Below are 17,714 nucleotides of genomic sequence, written 5' to 3' on the forward strand. Positions count from 1 at the left end.
ATATCTTAATTTGTGTTCTGAAGATGAAGAAATGTCGTGCTGATTTGGAACGACGAGGGTGAGTAATTAATGACAGAATTTAAATTTCCTTTAACTTTTAGTAATTTTCCCCGTTACTTTTCAGACATGCGTGAAAACGAAAACCACATAATAATACACTAACACATACGAAACCACATAAAAATGCTCTAGCAATTACAAAGAAACATGCTAAACTCTCAGAACACATTGGCAATTACTTAAGAATACGCTAGCAACTGCATAGCAACATGCTGTAAACACTAATAACACATTAGCAACTATATAAAAACAGACTAGTTTTAGATGGATTTATGCACAATAAAAATGGCTTCCCTGTAACGCCCTACATGTCACCCTGTCGCAGTCTCGTCCTCTGACACGCTACCTACCTGTAAGGAAGGACGACTTTGACCTTCGTGGCCACATAGACTCGGCCGGCCACAACACAGAGACTTGTTACCACGTCTCCATCACAGAGAAAACCTGCAGGGGCTTCCTCATTAAGATGGGCGGCAAAATCAAAACCTGGAAGAAGCGCTGGTTTGTCTTCGACCGTAACCGCAGGACCCTGAGCTACTATGCAGGTCAGATGATTATTCACATGAAGTTGACCGATTCACATGACATCAATATTGACTTTTTATGGTTTCAGATAAACACGAGGCCAAACTGAAAGGAGTGATTTATTTCCAGGCCATAGAGGAAGTGTATTATGACCACTTAAAGAGTGCCCACAAGGTATTTTTCCTCTGCTGCTAATAATTATGAATATAATTAGATTTAGATTTAAAATATGAATAATTTACTTTGATTTTAATGAATAAATTCTTTAAATTAAAGCTTTAAGACAATTGTATGTTGCGATGCTGCCCCCTTGAGGCCAAACTGTAATCTTCAACTCTCTCTCTCTCTCTCTCTCTCTCAGAGTCCAAACCCTTCCCTAACATTCAGTGTGAAGACTCACGATCGTATCTACTTCTTGGTGGCACCGTCTCCTGAAGCTATGAGAATATGGATGGATGTTATCGTAACAGGGGCGGAGGGATACACTCAGTTCATGATTTAAATGTTGTCTCCCTGCAGAGGAATAATAATATGTGCAGTGTGTGGATTTGAAAACCACTGGACTTGATCTGCACCCTTTCACATCCTGGTTTCAGAATTGACTCCTGGACTGAACGTATGTTATTAGTTTGCGCTCGTATCTGTCTTTCGATCTCAATCCACAGTATTGAAGCTATTCTCTTCGCTGCATTCATATTTTTTTATGCAACATGACCTTTTACTTGGCGGTCCAGATGATGGAATGGAGCACATATCCGATAATTTTGTGTATGTTTGTGCTTGTGTCTTTTGGTATTTTGTCCGTTCGTTTTTGTAAAGAGAGAAAGACGTGTTGCATGATATTCAGTGCCAATGTGCCAAGTTGTGTGTGGTCTGTTTGCTACTTTGTGTGCAGGGCCTCAGGGACACACACATTATGATATAAACAGCTGTTCTGCCAAAGATGAAATTCACACTTACCACACGCTATAGAGTTTATGTATAGATGCGTGTTGGTGTTTGCCACAGTGCCTTTGGTTCTATATTATACTGATATGCCTTTATACTCAACATTCAGATTAATCGAAGGTGCTATAAGACATGTATTTGTGGTCAAAAGCTATTTTAACACTACAGTTATTCATTATAAAAGTCTCACAACTTCCAAAATATTAAAGCTGCTTACCGTTCAGGTATTACACCGATTCAAAGGAATAAAACATCCTCTGTTTTGAATTATGCCACATAGAAACTAGTTTTTTAGGATGTTTTATAAGACTTGATCATTTTATCTCAATGCATATGTAACTTTTGCATTTTTATGGTCTGTATTCAATGTTTTCGGCCCATTTTCAGGCTATGATTACTTAAAATTTGGTTTCCTTGATTCCTATAATTCAGGTTCAACCAGTGTTACAACATACCATGTGCTTAATTTCATACATATTGTGTAGCTTTATTAGTACAAGTCCAATCAGACTGAATTTGAAGTGTAATTTCACTACCACTGACTAGCAGGGGCCGACACATTCACATGTGTTAACCATAATCTTGCATCTGTGAATTAGCCAGTAGTCTATTTTGAATTTTGTTAATCTCATTTGAGATGCATATTTATACTTTTTACCATGCATGCACCTTTATTTTTGCATACGGCAAAATAAAGCAGATGTAAATTGTTTAAGATCTCTGTGTGCTTTATAACCATGCTAAACCTTTAAGTCCTCCTGTCAGTATGCGTTCATCCATTTAGACATCTTACCTCACTCTTTACAGTCAAACAAAACATTCTGGGCTGATATTAAATTAACGACTTGAGCAATAACAGGATGGAGAGTAATACTGTTAAAAATTGACAGATGAAAGTATGAATGTGTCTGGATGATCTTTGATGATAGAACTATCTAGATGTGATCATTAGTTCATAAGCAGAAACAAGATTGTAACCCTTTTAAAACAACAAATATCTTAAATGAATCCTAAATTAAACACACTTGTGGCCGGTTCCACAGACAAATCTTAAAATAGTCCCTGACTAAAATGCATGTTTGAGCAGTTTTAACTGAAAGCAACTTGCACTGACATATCTTAAAATGTCAATGCCATTGTTTTGTCTCAAGATGCACAACAATAATGTTTTTTCTAAGGCACGTTAAAAAATGCATTATTAAATTTACTTAAATGTCCTAATTTAACTAAAATCTAATCCTGGCTTAATCTTAATATAATTTTGCGTTCTTTTTACTCCATGCTTAAATCACAGCAAATTAATTTACACCACATATGATATGCCTAAAAGACATGCCAATATTAGACCAATCATACCTGTAAAAGACTTGAAATCGGTAGGCTACCGATTTATAACAAAGCATTGATTCACCAAACAGAGCGTGGTATAATAATTTCCTAAATGAATCTGTTTTATCTTGTTCTACAGTAAAGGACACAGTTGGATTATTTATTCACTCTGGTGCTGAGGGACATACACATGCTCAGCAAATACCATCACTTCATGTCTTCTGCCTTGTACCTCACAGAGTATGTTTGTTCTGAGTCTGGTGAAGAAACCGTATCGCCAACAGTTCTACATGTTCGCCTGCACTCATGTGATCCTGCTGAATGTAGCGATTCACTCCAACTTAATAATTCAAAGCCCTTATTGAGTGGAAGTTGTGGTTTATAGTGCCCATCTCCTGTGTTATTTTTAATAACATAATGGCTTATGTGTTCGGCTTCTTTTTCGGTAGCACCCCTCTCAGCAATTCTCTCCTCAATATCTTATGGCCACATTTGTCAATCTCACAGCTTCTTGCTCTCTGACCAGAGTAAAAGCTCCACATCTTTCTTGATCAAGGCGTATCTGACAAGAAAAATGCCTGCTCCCTCCTTTGGAAGAGGCTTTTTCTCTTCCTTTTTCGGAAGAGAGATCTTTATGGACCACCCCAAGAAGAGCCTATCTAAATATTTTGCACCGCACTGTCAGGACTAGCTGAATAAGGGCATAGAGATAGAGAGATTCAAGTCAACCATGCAGTTCATTGATAGACAAGATGATAATGCGATGGAAAAAGGGGCAGCAGAGACAGCAAAGCACCCAGCGGAAGGAGAAGAAGCGGAGCTCAAGTGAGCCGAGGGAGCCTGGTTTATATCTTGCAATTCTGAGAAATTAAGTCATTTTAATTGTAGCCTATACTGTAAATGCATGTTGTTATTTTGTTACAACTAAGTCTTTTTTTAAATGTTTGTGACCAACTGTAAGCTAATTGCAGTATATTTTAATATACGTGTGTTAAAATTAAACCACTTTTGTGTCATTTAATTGTACTTCTTTGAATTTCATTGAAATTACAGATTTGTGTTAATACTTAAAGTACAGCTGGAATGTATTTTAAGCGTCTTATTAACAGGTTTCCAGAACATTTCCAATATCTTGTCAGCTCATAATTAGTCATTTATTACCAGTTCACTACATGTATCACAGCAATCAATTTGTGAATTAGTTTACCTGTGTGTAAATACAAAAGTACCCAGCCTGTAATAATGTTTAATGATTTTAATATGATCATTTTAAAGGCTATTGTTCACTTAGATCTGTTTATATTACCACATAAACCTCATCAAAATAGGTTTGATGACTGATTACTCCATTACCAAAATAGAGGGAAAAAATATTACTGGTGTGCATCTTGAGACAAAACAATAGCACTGATATATTTTAAGATCTGTCAGTGCAAGTTGCTTTCAGTTAAAACTGCTCAAACATGCTTTTTAGTCTGGGACTAGCTTAAACCTTGCCTGTGAAACCGAGGGGTAGTGTTCTTGAACCTCATGAGCTATGTATTGCATACCCCAAATAAAATGTAGATTTCCCAAAAACAAGATTGTGGCCTGTGAAAATGCTAAGTGGCTAGTAACTCTGGGAAACAGTGGCTGGTGAGCAAAAAACTTAATGTCAATCCCTGATTGTGTGTATAAGTGCTTGTGTCTTTTGGTATTTTGTCTGCCTGTGTGGAGAGAAAAATATGTGTTAATGAATTTTTGAGCCAATGTGCCACATCGTGTGTGGTCTGTTTGCTATTTTGAGTGGTGGGCCTCAGTCAGGGACACACACATTATGATATAAACAGCTGACAGCGGCAAGTGGTGCTCACTGCACTGCAGAACCAAATGACATCCAGAACCCCCTCTCTGGACTTAATGAATGGCGGGACCTTCAAGCTCCAATCATTACATCCAGAGAGGAGGAGCTGGACTTCAAGCTCCACCCATTGGCTCTGCAGTGAGCAGCCTCATATCAGTCCCAGACATAACATAGTGTCGGCCCTTATCCGGGCCACATCTGGTACATGTGGAGTCCACGAGTACCAGATGTGGGCCGGATCTGGGCCGACACTATGTTGCTGTCTGGGGTTGTTCTGCCAAAGATGAAATTCACACTTATAGAGTTTATGTATTGGTGTTTGCCACAGTGCCTTCGATTCTATATTATACTGAAGTGCCTTATACTCAACATTCAGATTATAATCAAAGTATTTGTTGTCAAAAACTATTTTAACAATACAGTTATTCATTATAAAAGTCTCACAACTTCCAAAACAATAACGCTTACCGTTCAGGTATTACACCGATTCTAAAGGGTAAAACGTTCTCCTTTTTGAATTATGCCACAGACACTAGGTTTTCAGTATGTTTTATAATACTTGATCATTTTAACTCGTTACATTTGGAATTTTCTGCACTGTATTCAATGCTTTTTGCCCGTTTGCAACCTGATTAGTAGGCCTACTTATATTTGGTTTGGAAAAACAGCAGTGCTACAAATAAAAATCATCAGAAAAGCGAAAAAATACAATATTTTTTTCAACTAGAATTTATCTTAAGGTTCAGCCAGTGCTACAACACACAATGATTTTGGTGTGTGCAGTTTTATTAGTACAAGTCCAATCAGACTGAATTTGAAGTGTAATTTCACAACCACCAGCAGGAGGCGACACATTCACATGTGCTGAACATGTTAGCCGTAAGCAGTCTGTTTTGAATATTAACACTAATTTGAGATGAATATTTTTTACTTTTGTTTACCATGAATGCACCTTTATTTTTGGCATACAGCAAAATAAAGCATATATATTGTTTTTGATCTCTGCTACTTGATAAGACCTTATGTCTTGTAGGCTATGTATTCGTATGTGGCTCCCCGCTGACAAACAAGACATGCTGGACTGGAATCAAATGAAGGATTTGAGCAATAACAGTGTGGAGAGTAGATTAGTCAGGTTGTTTAGGATTACTACATAGACTGAGTGTTCTTCCAGGTCTGATTATTAAACTCTCTTCTCGATGTTACTCCAAAAGACGACAGATAAACAGATGTTCTGCAATTAGAATACTTACATGTTCATTATAATTTAAACAACCTCCAAGCATGCATGTGCGTGAGTGTTGAGCCCTGCAGGCCTGCTCTCATTTTTCATGCACAGCCTTGTTAGGATGCGAATGTTGGGCTTGGATTGTCTGACATCATCCGTGCTATGATTAATGTCCTATATTTGGTTTTCTTTTGTGGGAATACTGTCCTTTACTTGTCCTTCTTTTTGGGAGAATACTGCGTGCACAGGATTCTCCCAGGAGGAGGCGCAAACTCGAGGCAAGCAAATCATTTGTCAGTTTCCTTTAAAAGTGTACTTTCCTAAAGGTGTTTGGGCTGCGGTGTTCCCAATAAAACATCCTGTTTCCATCTACGTCCTTTATGTAGTCCATCATCTCACTCTTTCATTTCCCCCAATTTTGACCCTTCTCCCTCCCATTGTTTGGGTTAGAACTGTTCATTTTGACTGCACTTATTTCGTTCCTCCCCTCACTTTCAAGCAAGGCGTTTGGCATCTAACCGAGCCTAATGTATTGAACGCATCCTCATATATTAGCAGGAGAAGGAGCAATTGGGCTCCATGTTGTCAAGCGCCGTCCTGTCTGTTTAAAGATAATTGATGGTGGAGAGATTCTGACTCAAACACACTTACATCTGTCCTCAGAGAATACACGGACATGTCATTTTAACCTCCTGAGGGAGTTTCCACATGCATTTTAGACCCCCATCTGCAGGTTTAGGGATGGCATTAGGCCCAAAGCTACATCTGAAATCCCATACCGTATAGGTACTACATTTAATGAGTAACAAACTTTGCAACAGTTCAAAAAGTATGTTTATATTATAAATGTGTGTATGAATTAAATCAGGATATACTACATTTGCCATGTTGTCATTTGTCGTGTGACCTGCAGTATCAGTTGGGTCGCTTCACTGCCATTCAGTAGTACTGTAAGTCATCCAAGTACTTTTCACCATATACTGTTTATGAATACTCCAAATTCTGACACACTAATCACTTCATTTACTGTTTTTGCCTACTGTATAGGGGGGAAGTATGCATATTCAAACACAAGACTGGACTCAAACAATTCTATATAGCTAAATGTGTCATTGAGTTACGAAATGTGTCGGATTTCAATTAGTAATTCAGCAATTCCCTCAAACATACTTTTTAGAGGTCGTGAAGTACTTATTAATAAGTCTCGAGTGAGTATGCCATTTCGGACGCAGCCATTGACTTTGTGAGCTCTTGAATGGGCCTTGAGTGACTTTCACAGAAATCATGAATATTTAATCTGGCTTTTTTTAGTTAATGGGAGAAGTCACATTACGCTTTAGCTGATGAAATTACAGGTTAGAGACATGCACTTGGTAATGTCTCAATGTCAAAGGTGTCACAGCTGCTGTTTTGTGTTCTTTGCACTATTGTGTCTAACTTCAGGCAGTTCATCTGCAAGTGAACATGACCCTTAAGCCTTTCATACAGTGTGTGTGTGTGTGTGTGTGTGTGTGTGTGTGTGGCAGCCGTTTTTTGAGGGGTTGGCTACGTGGGGGAGGGTCCACGGTTAGTAAATGTATCTGTGGATGGAGTGTAATTTAGCCCAACCCTCTGTTTTTTTTCGTGGTGGTCCACATATATGGTGGGGGGCCCAGCTGGTGTCCAGCTGCAGAGTCAGATAAACCTTTCCCTGTCCTGTCCTGTGTGGGATCATGATTGTGCTTGATTGGTGTGTGCTGAGTGGGTCTTTTCTGTATAGAGACAGTGATTAAGCACATACGACACAAGCAGATGAGCAGCACTGTTTTGTTCCACAAAATCTACATTCACTGCGCAAGCCAAAGTACAAAATTCAGATTTTCTGCTCAAATCCTGTTTTTTTGTGAGGTTGTTCACATGACCTTTTAAATATGGCCCATATTGGACACTGGTCAGCTAAACAGGCAGCTAAACTGATTTGCAGTTTAAACTACCATATCCTTAAATATGATAACAATGAACACATTTCATAATATAATTCATAATCATAAAGTTATTATTGAAAGTATAGTTGGACTTCCAACCTTAAATCTATGAGGATTAGAACGAACAATTAAGGCAGTTTCACAGACAGGACTTAGATTAAGCCAGGATTAGGGCTTAGTTCAATTAGGACATAAGTAGCTTTTTATAATCGTGCCTTGGAAAAACATTACTGGTGTGCATTTTGAGACAAAACAATAGCACAGACATATTTTAAGATATATCAGTGTAAAATGCTTTCAGTGTAAACAGCTCAAACATGCATTTTAGTTTGGGACTAGGCTTAACCTTGTCTGTTAAACCAGAGTAAAACTTATATTTCTATCACAACAGCTGATACTTGTGGATCTATATTATATCTACTTAAATATATATTTTGTGTAGTCATATAGCCAAATTCATAATTCTTCTTCTTATTATAATATATAGGCTACAGTATAAAAACATAGCATATAAATATAAATCATTATATATGCTAAATATTAAATCATTTAAAAATAATACACTTTTGTGTATTGTGTACCTCATATTGTCCAACTGATTCACCAATGTGAACAGGTTATATTGTGTCCATTTTTAGAAATTATAACCTGTTCTCACTGGTCACAAAAATCATATACTTTATGTAACGTTATCTGGTTAATTTCCTCACAAGTGTCCCAGATCACAATTAAAAATGTCAGATTCAATATGATTTTTGATGTCCACATAGGCGGCAGGCATTCATTTATTTATTTTGTACAAAATAAGAGGGGGAAGTTTGGCGAAATAAATAAATAAATAATGCTGTGTGTGAACATAAGCATCGATTTATGATCCCTTCAAACTTTTATTTCTTGAGATCATGTGATCTTGATCCTCCATGTCAGTGGCAGTGATAGGCAACACAATGCTGACCAATCATGAGTGAATTACTGTTCCATGGTTCATTTATATTCATTGAACCGTGACAGGGATCTATCAGTGACACTACTGAGGGTTCTTTTGTCAAAGGAACATCACATTAATGTCTGCGATGGTGCCTGTAAATTGACGGTGCAGCAAAATCAGGTTAGAGATGAATCGTTTGCCCTTTCATCATTTCCATGCCCTTTCTCTCTCTCTCTTTCCAGAATGAGGGATCTAACGATGTTACGTTGACAGATCAGACGAGTCTAATTGATAGCGTATATTGATTAGATAGATTTTTTTTTTTATGTATCCACCTCAGGAGGCTTTCCTCCTCAACTTCACGCTTGAGTTCAGACTGCGCTTGAGTGACTGTGGTGTATATTAACGGCTCAAACCACAGACAAGGCATAATTCACAAGACTTTTCACTTGCAAACTCGTGGAAAAACGTCATTTTGTTCTCGCTATTTCAGAGATGGAAGACCCTGTTTCCACAGCTCAGATTGAATGAATTATACATGTAAAGTTTGTGAAGTGGATTATTTATTATTGATGCTGATAGAAGCTTGGGAAGAAACAACGACTGTAAGGAAAGGAAATGACATCATCCACTGGGTAGAGAGAATGTCAGAGTTGGTGTAAAACTGAAATATGTAGAATGAAGAAACAAAGTATTGTTTTCAAAGCATATAACTGAAGAGGAACCAAAGGGTGTGTTACTCTCATGACGTTGCAGCAAATGAAAGAGTGCGAGGGTGAGAAATGAGATTTGAGTTTCCCAAGTGTGTGAATTTGCACAAACTCACACTGCACCATTCTCACTCCAATCAGTGTCCTCAAAACTCGTCAGTCGCGCGCACCCCCCACCCCACGGCCCCACCTCCACCTCTCATTGGATGACCTACTGAGGTTGCCATGGAGATTTGTGTAGTAGGGCAAGCGTGTGAAATGAAGGGTGCTGATTTTGAATGGCCAAACCCCCTGTGTGTGATATTATTTCATACGCACAAAAACAGTTTTCTGATCACGCAATCGTGATGCAGACAAACCAACAAATCTCACTCTTAGTTTTTATCCATTCCTGGTGGCCCGGTCCCGGTGGTGTCATCTCATATTTTCCGAGAGGGCGATCTTGGCGCTCACGCGATCTTTGATAAAATTGATAAATAGATATATACAAGTTATTTGTACTACATACATCTTACTATTTAGAAATAGAATTTATTTTATTTTTTAATATAGTCATTTTCTTGGATTAGGCCTATTCAAATAATTATTTCTTAAATGAGTTAGGCTATTAAAATCTGCTTAGCATACTTTGCCATTTTAACAATAATGTATATTACATTATTATTAACAATCATTAATTATAAATTAACTAACTATTTATTTATTTAATAGCAAATTACTCAATCGTGTTAGAGGCCGTTTACACGACACCGTTTTCAACTAAGAAAACAGAAAACTTTTTATGCTTTCTGGTCGTTCATTTACACGACAACAGCATTTTGGGGGCCTGAAAACGCAAACTTTTGAAAACGATACCGTTACCGTCTCTCTGTAAACTACAACAATGCGAATTTGTGAAAATTGTGTCTCATCCTGATTTTTAATCCAAACCATATCACTAGCCCCATAACCCTACCCATAAGTTATCCCGAAAAACACAAAGGAAAAACATTTCTATTTTTAGTACATCATTGTCGTGTAAACGTGCCCTTAGACGGGCCAAATTTAGATATGTGACCTATAGACATGAGTGATTTCAGCTATAGCGTTTTATATTAACACTATTTACCTATAGTAAGCATTCAGCTTGAGGATATAAATAATTTTTTGAAGGAAATAGGACGGAAAAGAGGAGAAAGAGAGGAAGCAGAGAAAGCAAAATATATCAGAGGTCTACGTTTACTCTGTATCAGGTTACATGTCAACTAAAAGCAGACAAACAGGAAAAACATGGAGCGTTTCACTCACAGCACTTCAAGTACAAAACAAAAGTTCTGTCTTGGATAGCAGACAAACCCTTGAGAAGTTTTAAGCAACCGTTTCCAGTTTCCCCTGGAGATGAAGGAAAGAGTGTTTCTGAGAAAAAAGGGGCGTGAGTGAAACTGTCCATGGATTTTTAACACAAGTTGTTCAGAGAAATACTGCCCTATTTGTCCTATGTTGCTATTGTGTGTTTCTGAATTGTTTAGCTTTTAGGATCATATCAGCCCACAAATGTAGTTTAGTCAGATGGCTTTTTTTGCCATTTGCCATTTAGGGTTTACTTCAGACAATCCTCCACTCAGTCTTGAATATACAGCACTCTTTCTCTGCCTTTCGTTCACTTGTTTGTAAATGCACTCTTATGTATCTTCTTCTCTCTGTTCATTGTAATCAAATTTAATTTGATTCCACCCAAGCAAAGCTCCTTCTAAATAGACCCCCTTGCTCACACTCACTCCATAACACAGTTTTTTTTGTTTCTGCTTTCTCTCTCTCTCTCTCTCTTCTATCCTTTCTCACCCTAGCACAAGCTAAACAAAAGCCGCAGGACACAGGATGCAAGCACATAGAACAAGGAGATGCAGAAACTATATAAGCAACAAGTACAGTAATTCAGACAACTTGCTAAATTTATGGCTCTTAAAAATATGAAATGTACATTTTACTGTCTACTAACAAAATAAGTGCCTATTTAAATATATATATATATATATATATATATATATATATATATATATATATATATATATATATATATATATATATATATATATATATATATATAAACTGTAAAAAAGAATTTGTGCTGCCTTAAAATTTTCTGAAATTGTACAAATTGGCAACTTAGATATTTAAGTTGACTAAACATAAAATTTTAAGGCAGAACAAACACTTACTTTTTTAAGTTAAATTTTTTTTTCAGTGTACACTCCTGTTTAAAAATCACTAAAATGTTTCATGTTTCCACAAAACTATTAAGTAGCACAACTGTTTACAATTTTGATAGTAATAATGGTGCTTTCAAGTCATGTTTGAAAGGAGTTGAAAACAACACCTTATATATAGCCTAATGATTCAATTTATAGCACCTTACTTAAAAAATACCATAAAGCAAAAACATGCATGCACATTCTTTATTCAGCGTTTTCTAAGTAGAATTTAATTTGTTTTGCTTCGACCAAAGAGACTTGAACACCCCTGACATGATAATTCCGACTACAACTCTTAAATACAAACTTCCCAGGAGGACGTGAACGTACGAATAAGAAACGTTTCTTAAGCATTAAATCAGCATTTTAGAATGATATCTGAAGAATCGTGTTACACTCAATACAAGAGTAAAAGCAGCTTAAAATTAGGTTTGGAATAAATTACATTTTCAAATATTAAAATAGAAATAAGTTATTTTAATGCAGCCTTGAGCACAATCAATTTCTAAACAGCCAGAGTATACCATGAGCATGGTTACCGAAATACCACACTAATGATTCTGCCTCTGGTCCTGGATTTGGAACAGATTCTGAGCTTATTAAACAGACCCTAAGCCCCTGCGGGTGTCAAACCGAGGATAGAGCCCTGGGGTATCCCATCCGGCTCTCAGGTGCGATGAGAGCTAATGAGAATATGAGCTCAGGGATCATCAGGTTAAGCCACCCCCTTCCGTCAGCCACATTCGTTGATACACCAACACATCGTGCTCCAACTGCCAGTATTCTAGATCTGCTGTCTAATTCGAAGACATACTATGTTTACATTGCATTTATTGTACAGTAAACACTGTTTACATATTACCATTTTTTCGGACATGCCGTTAATACCATGGTTCTTCTTTGAAGTACATACACAAAAACAAGTGCAGTTTAAAAATTATGATATATGAATATTAAATTTAATGATATACCAAATTACCGTAGTTTATCATCACTGAAGTAATTTTTCAGTAAATAAACCATGTTTCTCTCCATTTGACCCTGTTCCCTCTCTCTCATTCACAGAATCAGGTCTTTGAAAACTAGGCCATCCAACCATTAGTCACACATACACACTCACAGCCAGCTCTGCTTATGCATACAGCTGTAATGTCTAATTTCTGCTACCACACACACACACACACACACAGATAAAACACATTTAAAGGGTAAATCCAGATGACCCAATTACAGCGCAGTCATGGCGAATGCTAACTAATTCTTTAGACCATGGCAGTTTATAGCTTTTCACACATAAACATACACACACTCCAGCTGTTTTCTCATATGTAGGGATGATATCAGAGAGTTATGGTGTTACATAAGACTTTTACATAAGAAGCCACACTGCAGTGAGAGCTGCTCAGGAGTGAATGTTTTTCGCTGCACCATTACTGTTGGGACTGCACCAAATCCCCCCTTCAGAAACACACACACACACACACACACACACACACACACCCATGTCTCCATCTACTTGGCCTTAATGAACAAGCACTAAATCGCGCATAGCTCTTTCTTATCTGTATTCACTTCACACGCACTTCCTTCTTTCACCTCACTCTCCCAAAACCACATCAATAACAGATCCATGACAATGGAAGCCCATAATTTCCCCCCATAACCCACAGTAAACACATCCCTTTGTCAACCGGATTCACACCGACAGCTGAACCCAGACCAACTTTCTTCTTCCTTCCTAACGAGGGGGATTTAAATCCCAGCAGACTGTGGCTGGCTGCAAAAAAACCAACCTCAATGCTCTTTACATCTCTGCGATTAAATCAGATAACATCTAAACTGCCCACATGGCCCTGTTATGTGTGTGGAAAATTATGCATGCATCCGCACTTGATAGATAGATGTCCACTTCCTGGATGTACACAGAGAATTGTTTTATTTATTAAATAATGCACAATTTAAAGAAAGGGAACATATCATAAAAGAAAGAGAGCATATCATAAAAGAAAGATGGCATGTCATGGTCCTTCTGAAGGGAAAATGTTTTATAGCTTACAAATAAAATGTCCCAGTGGTGAAGAGCTATTGAAAAACAGTTAAAAAATAAACAGCCAAATACTGCAAAAATAATTTTCTTAATCACTATTTTTGTCTTGTAAAATACTTGAAATGTTAATGTTATCAATTTTAAGGATACTTTGATATTTATATACTGTAAAAACACTGATTAAGCAAATTATTTCTGCAGTGATTGCTCACAAATCTGACAGCCAAAGGATGATGACATCTCCAGGAGAACAACCACATGACGGAAGACATTTAACTCTTGATACATATGGGTTTCTTCATATCTCTCTATCCTTTATTCATTGAGCAGTGAGCAGGCAAAAAAACAGACCTGTGTGTAGAGTGATGTCATGCTACATTCAAAATGATCCAGCTCAGTATGTCCAGGTTAGCGAGAGTAGTACAAATCACTGTGAAAAAAGGGGGATACTCATGATCCGGAGATTTCTTTTTGCAAGTCGTGTTTTCCAAAAGACTAAACAAGCAGTGCACACAAATCCACAGTGAGGTCACCGGGAGGTCCATGTCCGATATAAAAGAGTTACAAAAGTGGAGATTCAATAAAAAGTAAGGTTTTTGTTTCAATATCAATAGGAAGTCACGTTGTGTGATACGAAAGAGTGTCTTGAACAAAAGGCTGTGTTCCCTGATCCAGTTTGAGTGTACAAGACTCCATGCAGCTTTATTTAGGAGTGTCAGAAGTGCTTGGTTTCATCTCACACAGTTCAAAAAATGTAAAATACTGTAGAGATGAAGATCGCAGCTGCGTTTTACACAGTGCTTATGGGATGACAGAGCAAGAAATGACCACAGTTTCACTTATTCCAATGGAAGGGAATGAGAAGCTTTTTGATATTAAACATTCTTCTTAAGGATCAGCATTCTCACTGTATTATTCCTCTTTAAAAGGCTGGTAATGTAAAACAATTAAATTAAATAAAAACTCAAGCTTACATTATTATGAATGTCATGTGTTACATATTGCAGTGCATTCTACAAAAATCTTAATTATATTAGGGTGTAATATGCAACATCACAATTCATTTAAAAAATGTAAAAACAGTTATAGTAACAGATATAGTCCTCAGTAGACGGGTGAAATAAAAAAAAGTGGAGGTTGATTGCTTCATATAAAAAAAAACATTGTTTTGGCCTAAAGCTCTTGTGATAGATTTCTATTGTTAGAAATGTCTGATGGGCCTCCAAGCTTTCTACTTCCTGTTTTGTGAGGTGGGGGTGCTCTTGTTGCCAGAACGACGGACAGGAACCTTCGAGACAGGGATTCGAGTGCGTGGTGGGGCATCTGTCTTTTTAGGTGGGGTGGTTGAAGTGGGGCTAAGATTAGAAGACAGTGCTCCTTGGCTGGAAGAGTGGGATGGTGGTGTTTGCCTCACACTAATGGGTATCTTGGAATCTCGAGGTAAGCTGGTGCTGCCTTTCATGGATCGGAATGAAGAAGTGACAGAAGACGAGAACTTTGGGGAAGGCAAGTTAGTTTTTAGGTCACCTGCAGATTTTGTTGGTGAACTCACATCATCGTCTGAGCCAGCAGCACTAGGGCTGTCGGGATCATAGAGGTCGTAGAGTGCATCTCCAGAGCAGCTGTCCTTCAGCAGGCCGTCCCGACGGAGAAAGGTGCTGTCCTCATCCTCTGGCCCAGGTGTGGGAGAGTCCCAGTAGCCTTCATCACTTGGTGGGGCATCCTGGAGTTCTTTATCAACAGGGGGAGGTGAGGGTCGAGAGGGTTGCTGCTTTCCCATCTTGCAAACTCCGCTCACAGGGATCTTACTGAGCCCAAGTGCCTTCACTTGAGGTGGCCTCTTCTCAAGACGGGTTGGTGCATGATGCAGAGCAGGCTCTGTACGTCGTAGCGCTGGTGAGTCTTCAACCTTCTGGGGCAACATATGCCATAGACCCTGCATGTCAGCATCATCAACACCCTCAGGACTAGCCATCTCCTCCCCTCCACCCATGTAGGCAACAACTCCACTACCCTGTGGCTTTTTGGGGGCTGCACGTGGTCTTTGGTGGGCTGGAATGTAGCATGAAGCATGGATAGATGTAAGACTACTGACCTGGGGAGGTAGTGGAGGCTTGGCAGGAGAGCATCTCTCAGAGTTCGTCCCGGCTCCACTTAATCTGCGACCCATGCAGCCCCCGCTACTGCTACCAGTTCCACTGCTCGTGGCACTTCCCCCATTCCCAGAATCCTCTTCTGGGTCAGCGATGATGTCACCACAGCCTGTCAAAGAATCAAAGCTTTTTAGTGAAGTAACATCGGTGAACATGGAGCATAAGCGATCCACAGATTGCTCGGATTGTGGGTCAGCTGTGCTGTGCTCCATTGGAGGGGTCAAAGCACAGGTCGGAATGGAGGACAAAAGTTCTGAAGCGCTGTGTTTATCATGTTGAAGCCCTCCTGTCTGGACTCGGACTGGAGATGGAGTAGGAGATTCTTCAGTGACTGTGTGTTGTCGGGAAAGAGGAGGACTGGAGTAACCACACTCCACTTCATTAGTACCCTGTAATTCTTGCATAGATGTTGCCTTCCATTTCTCAGCATCCCCTGGGAGAGGAGTCTTCTCAAATACTTGCGGCAGGGGCTCAAGAGTCAGTGTCATGTCCTTCTCTGTTTCCACACTGCCGGAGCTAGAGGAAAGTATTAGGTCTCCCTCCTTCACCTCTTTAGCTACCTCCAAGGAGTCCTCTTGAACCTGGGGCTTCCGCCGCCAACGCATGCTGCTAAACAGTCCCTTAAGCCCTCGTCCTCTTCGTCCCACAGTAGTAGTTCCATCCCCTGCACGGCTGCTGCTCCGACGCAGTAAAGAGAAGAAGCTGAAAGACTTGGTGATGGAGCTGCGGAGGGGGGCGTTGGATACACCATCTGGCGTGCCGGCGTGGAGCTGGTCGCTACTGGCAGATTCCTCTTTCCGGTGGCCGTCAAGCTCTGACGGAGTGTCCGTTATTAAGCCATCATGGGTTTTGCTCCTAACAAGCTCCGGTGTCTTGCCGGCGGCTTTACCGGTTGACTCCCCTTTGTTCCTGACAGAGAAAATACTCGGCATGCTGCTGCCGGACTTACGCTTGCCGAACAGCTTGAAGGCGGCTTTGTTGAGCTTTCCTGGTGGCTGAGGGTCACATGGAGGCGGTTCACTGCATTCGTTTTGAACCTCCATCTCTGCCACTATGTCTACTGCACCCTCTGTTCTTCTTTCTCTCTTCTTCTCCCTTTATTTTACCTTGTCTCTAACTGCTTCTGTCCTTTTTCTCTCCACTTCTATCTGCTGCCTTTGCTTGTTGGTGTTCTCCCTGCCTCGCTCTCTTTCTCTCTCACTGGTGGCTGCGCCTGACAGTCTCTATGGTAACTGGGAGGGTTAAGCAGCTTTCGTCAGCGCTGGAGGCGAGCCAGCACTTTTTTCTCCGCCCCCACAGCTCGCCCCCTCCGTACACACACAAACACACCCTCATCCCCCACACTGCAAACATCAGATATCCTTCTCCTCTTTCTTGCCTCAATTATTCTCTTATTATCTCACTGAAGACGCATGATATGCATCTATGTGCGGGCTGTAAAGAATGGGCGTATTGCTTTTTAAAATCATGATTCTCGTCATGTACATGTGAGCGCAACTGTGTACAAATATGTGTGTGCGTGTGTACATAATAGACGAAGTTTTTGCATTCCTTACCTGTGTTTTTATAGGGGCTATAATGGAATTAGTGTTGCATTTTGGATTTGTTTTGAAATGCAATCGCATCTGGAACATTTCCATAAATGCTATAACGATCAGGAGTGTTAGAGGAAATAAATGGGAGTGAGTACAAACCTCTCAGTGTAAATGAAAATAAGCCACTGAAAATCCCCCTCAGATGAAAAGGCT

At 39.3% G+C, this 17,714-nt stretch overlaps 2 protein-coding genes across 14 annotated transcripts in view; one reads left to right on the forward strand and one right to left on the reverse strand.

The window, feature by feature from the left end:
* The window catches only part of phldb2b (pleckstrin homology-like domain, family B, member 2b), a 44,155-nt gene extending 41,909 nt beyond the window's left edge, over positions 1-2,246 (forward strand). For all 13 annotated transcript variants that reach the window (XM_079602249.1, XM_079602254.1, XM_079602255.1 and 10 more), the window contains 3 exons: positions 386-605; positions 674-759; positions 947-2,246. In XM_079602249.1, coding sequence (XP_079458375.1) covers positions 386-605; positions 674-759; positions 947-1,087 — 447 coding nt within the window. In that variant the 3' untranslated portion in view covers positions 1,088-2,246. The remainder of the gene's footprint in view (positions 1-385; positions 606-673; positions 760-946) is intronic.
* An 11,440-nt stretch (positions 2,247-13,686) lies between these two features.
* Positions 13,687-17,160, reverse strand: amer2 (APC membrane recruitment protein 2). The gene has a single exon (XM_079601040.1). It carries the CDS (start codon positions 17,007-17,009, stop codon positions 15,045-15,047), a length of 1,965 nt encoding a protein of 654 aa, XP_079457166.1. The 5' UTR covers positions 17,010-17,160; the 3' UTR covers positions 13,687-15,044.
* Between the last annotated feature and the right edge of the window lie 554 nt (positions 17,161-17,714).

This window comes from Phoxinus phoxinus (assembly GCF_949152265.1).
Source record: "Phoxinus phoxinus genome assembly, chromosome: 24".
NCBI lineage: Eukaryota > Metazoa > Chordata > Actinopteri > Cypriniformes > Leuciscidae > Phoxinus > Phoxinus phoxinus.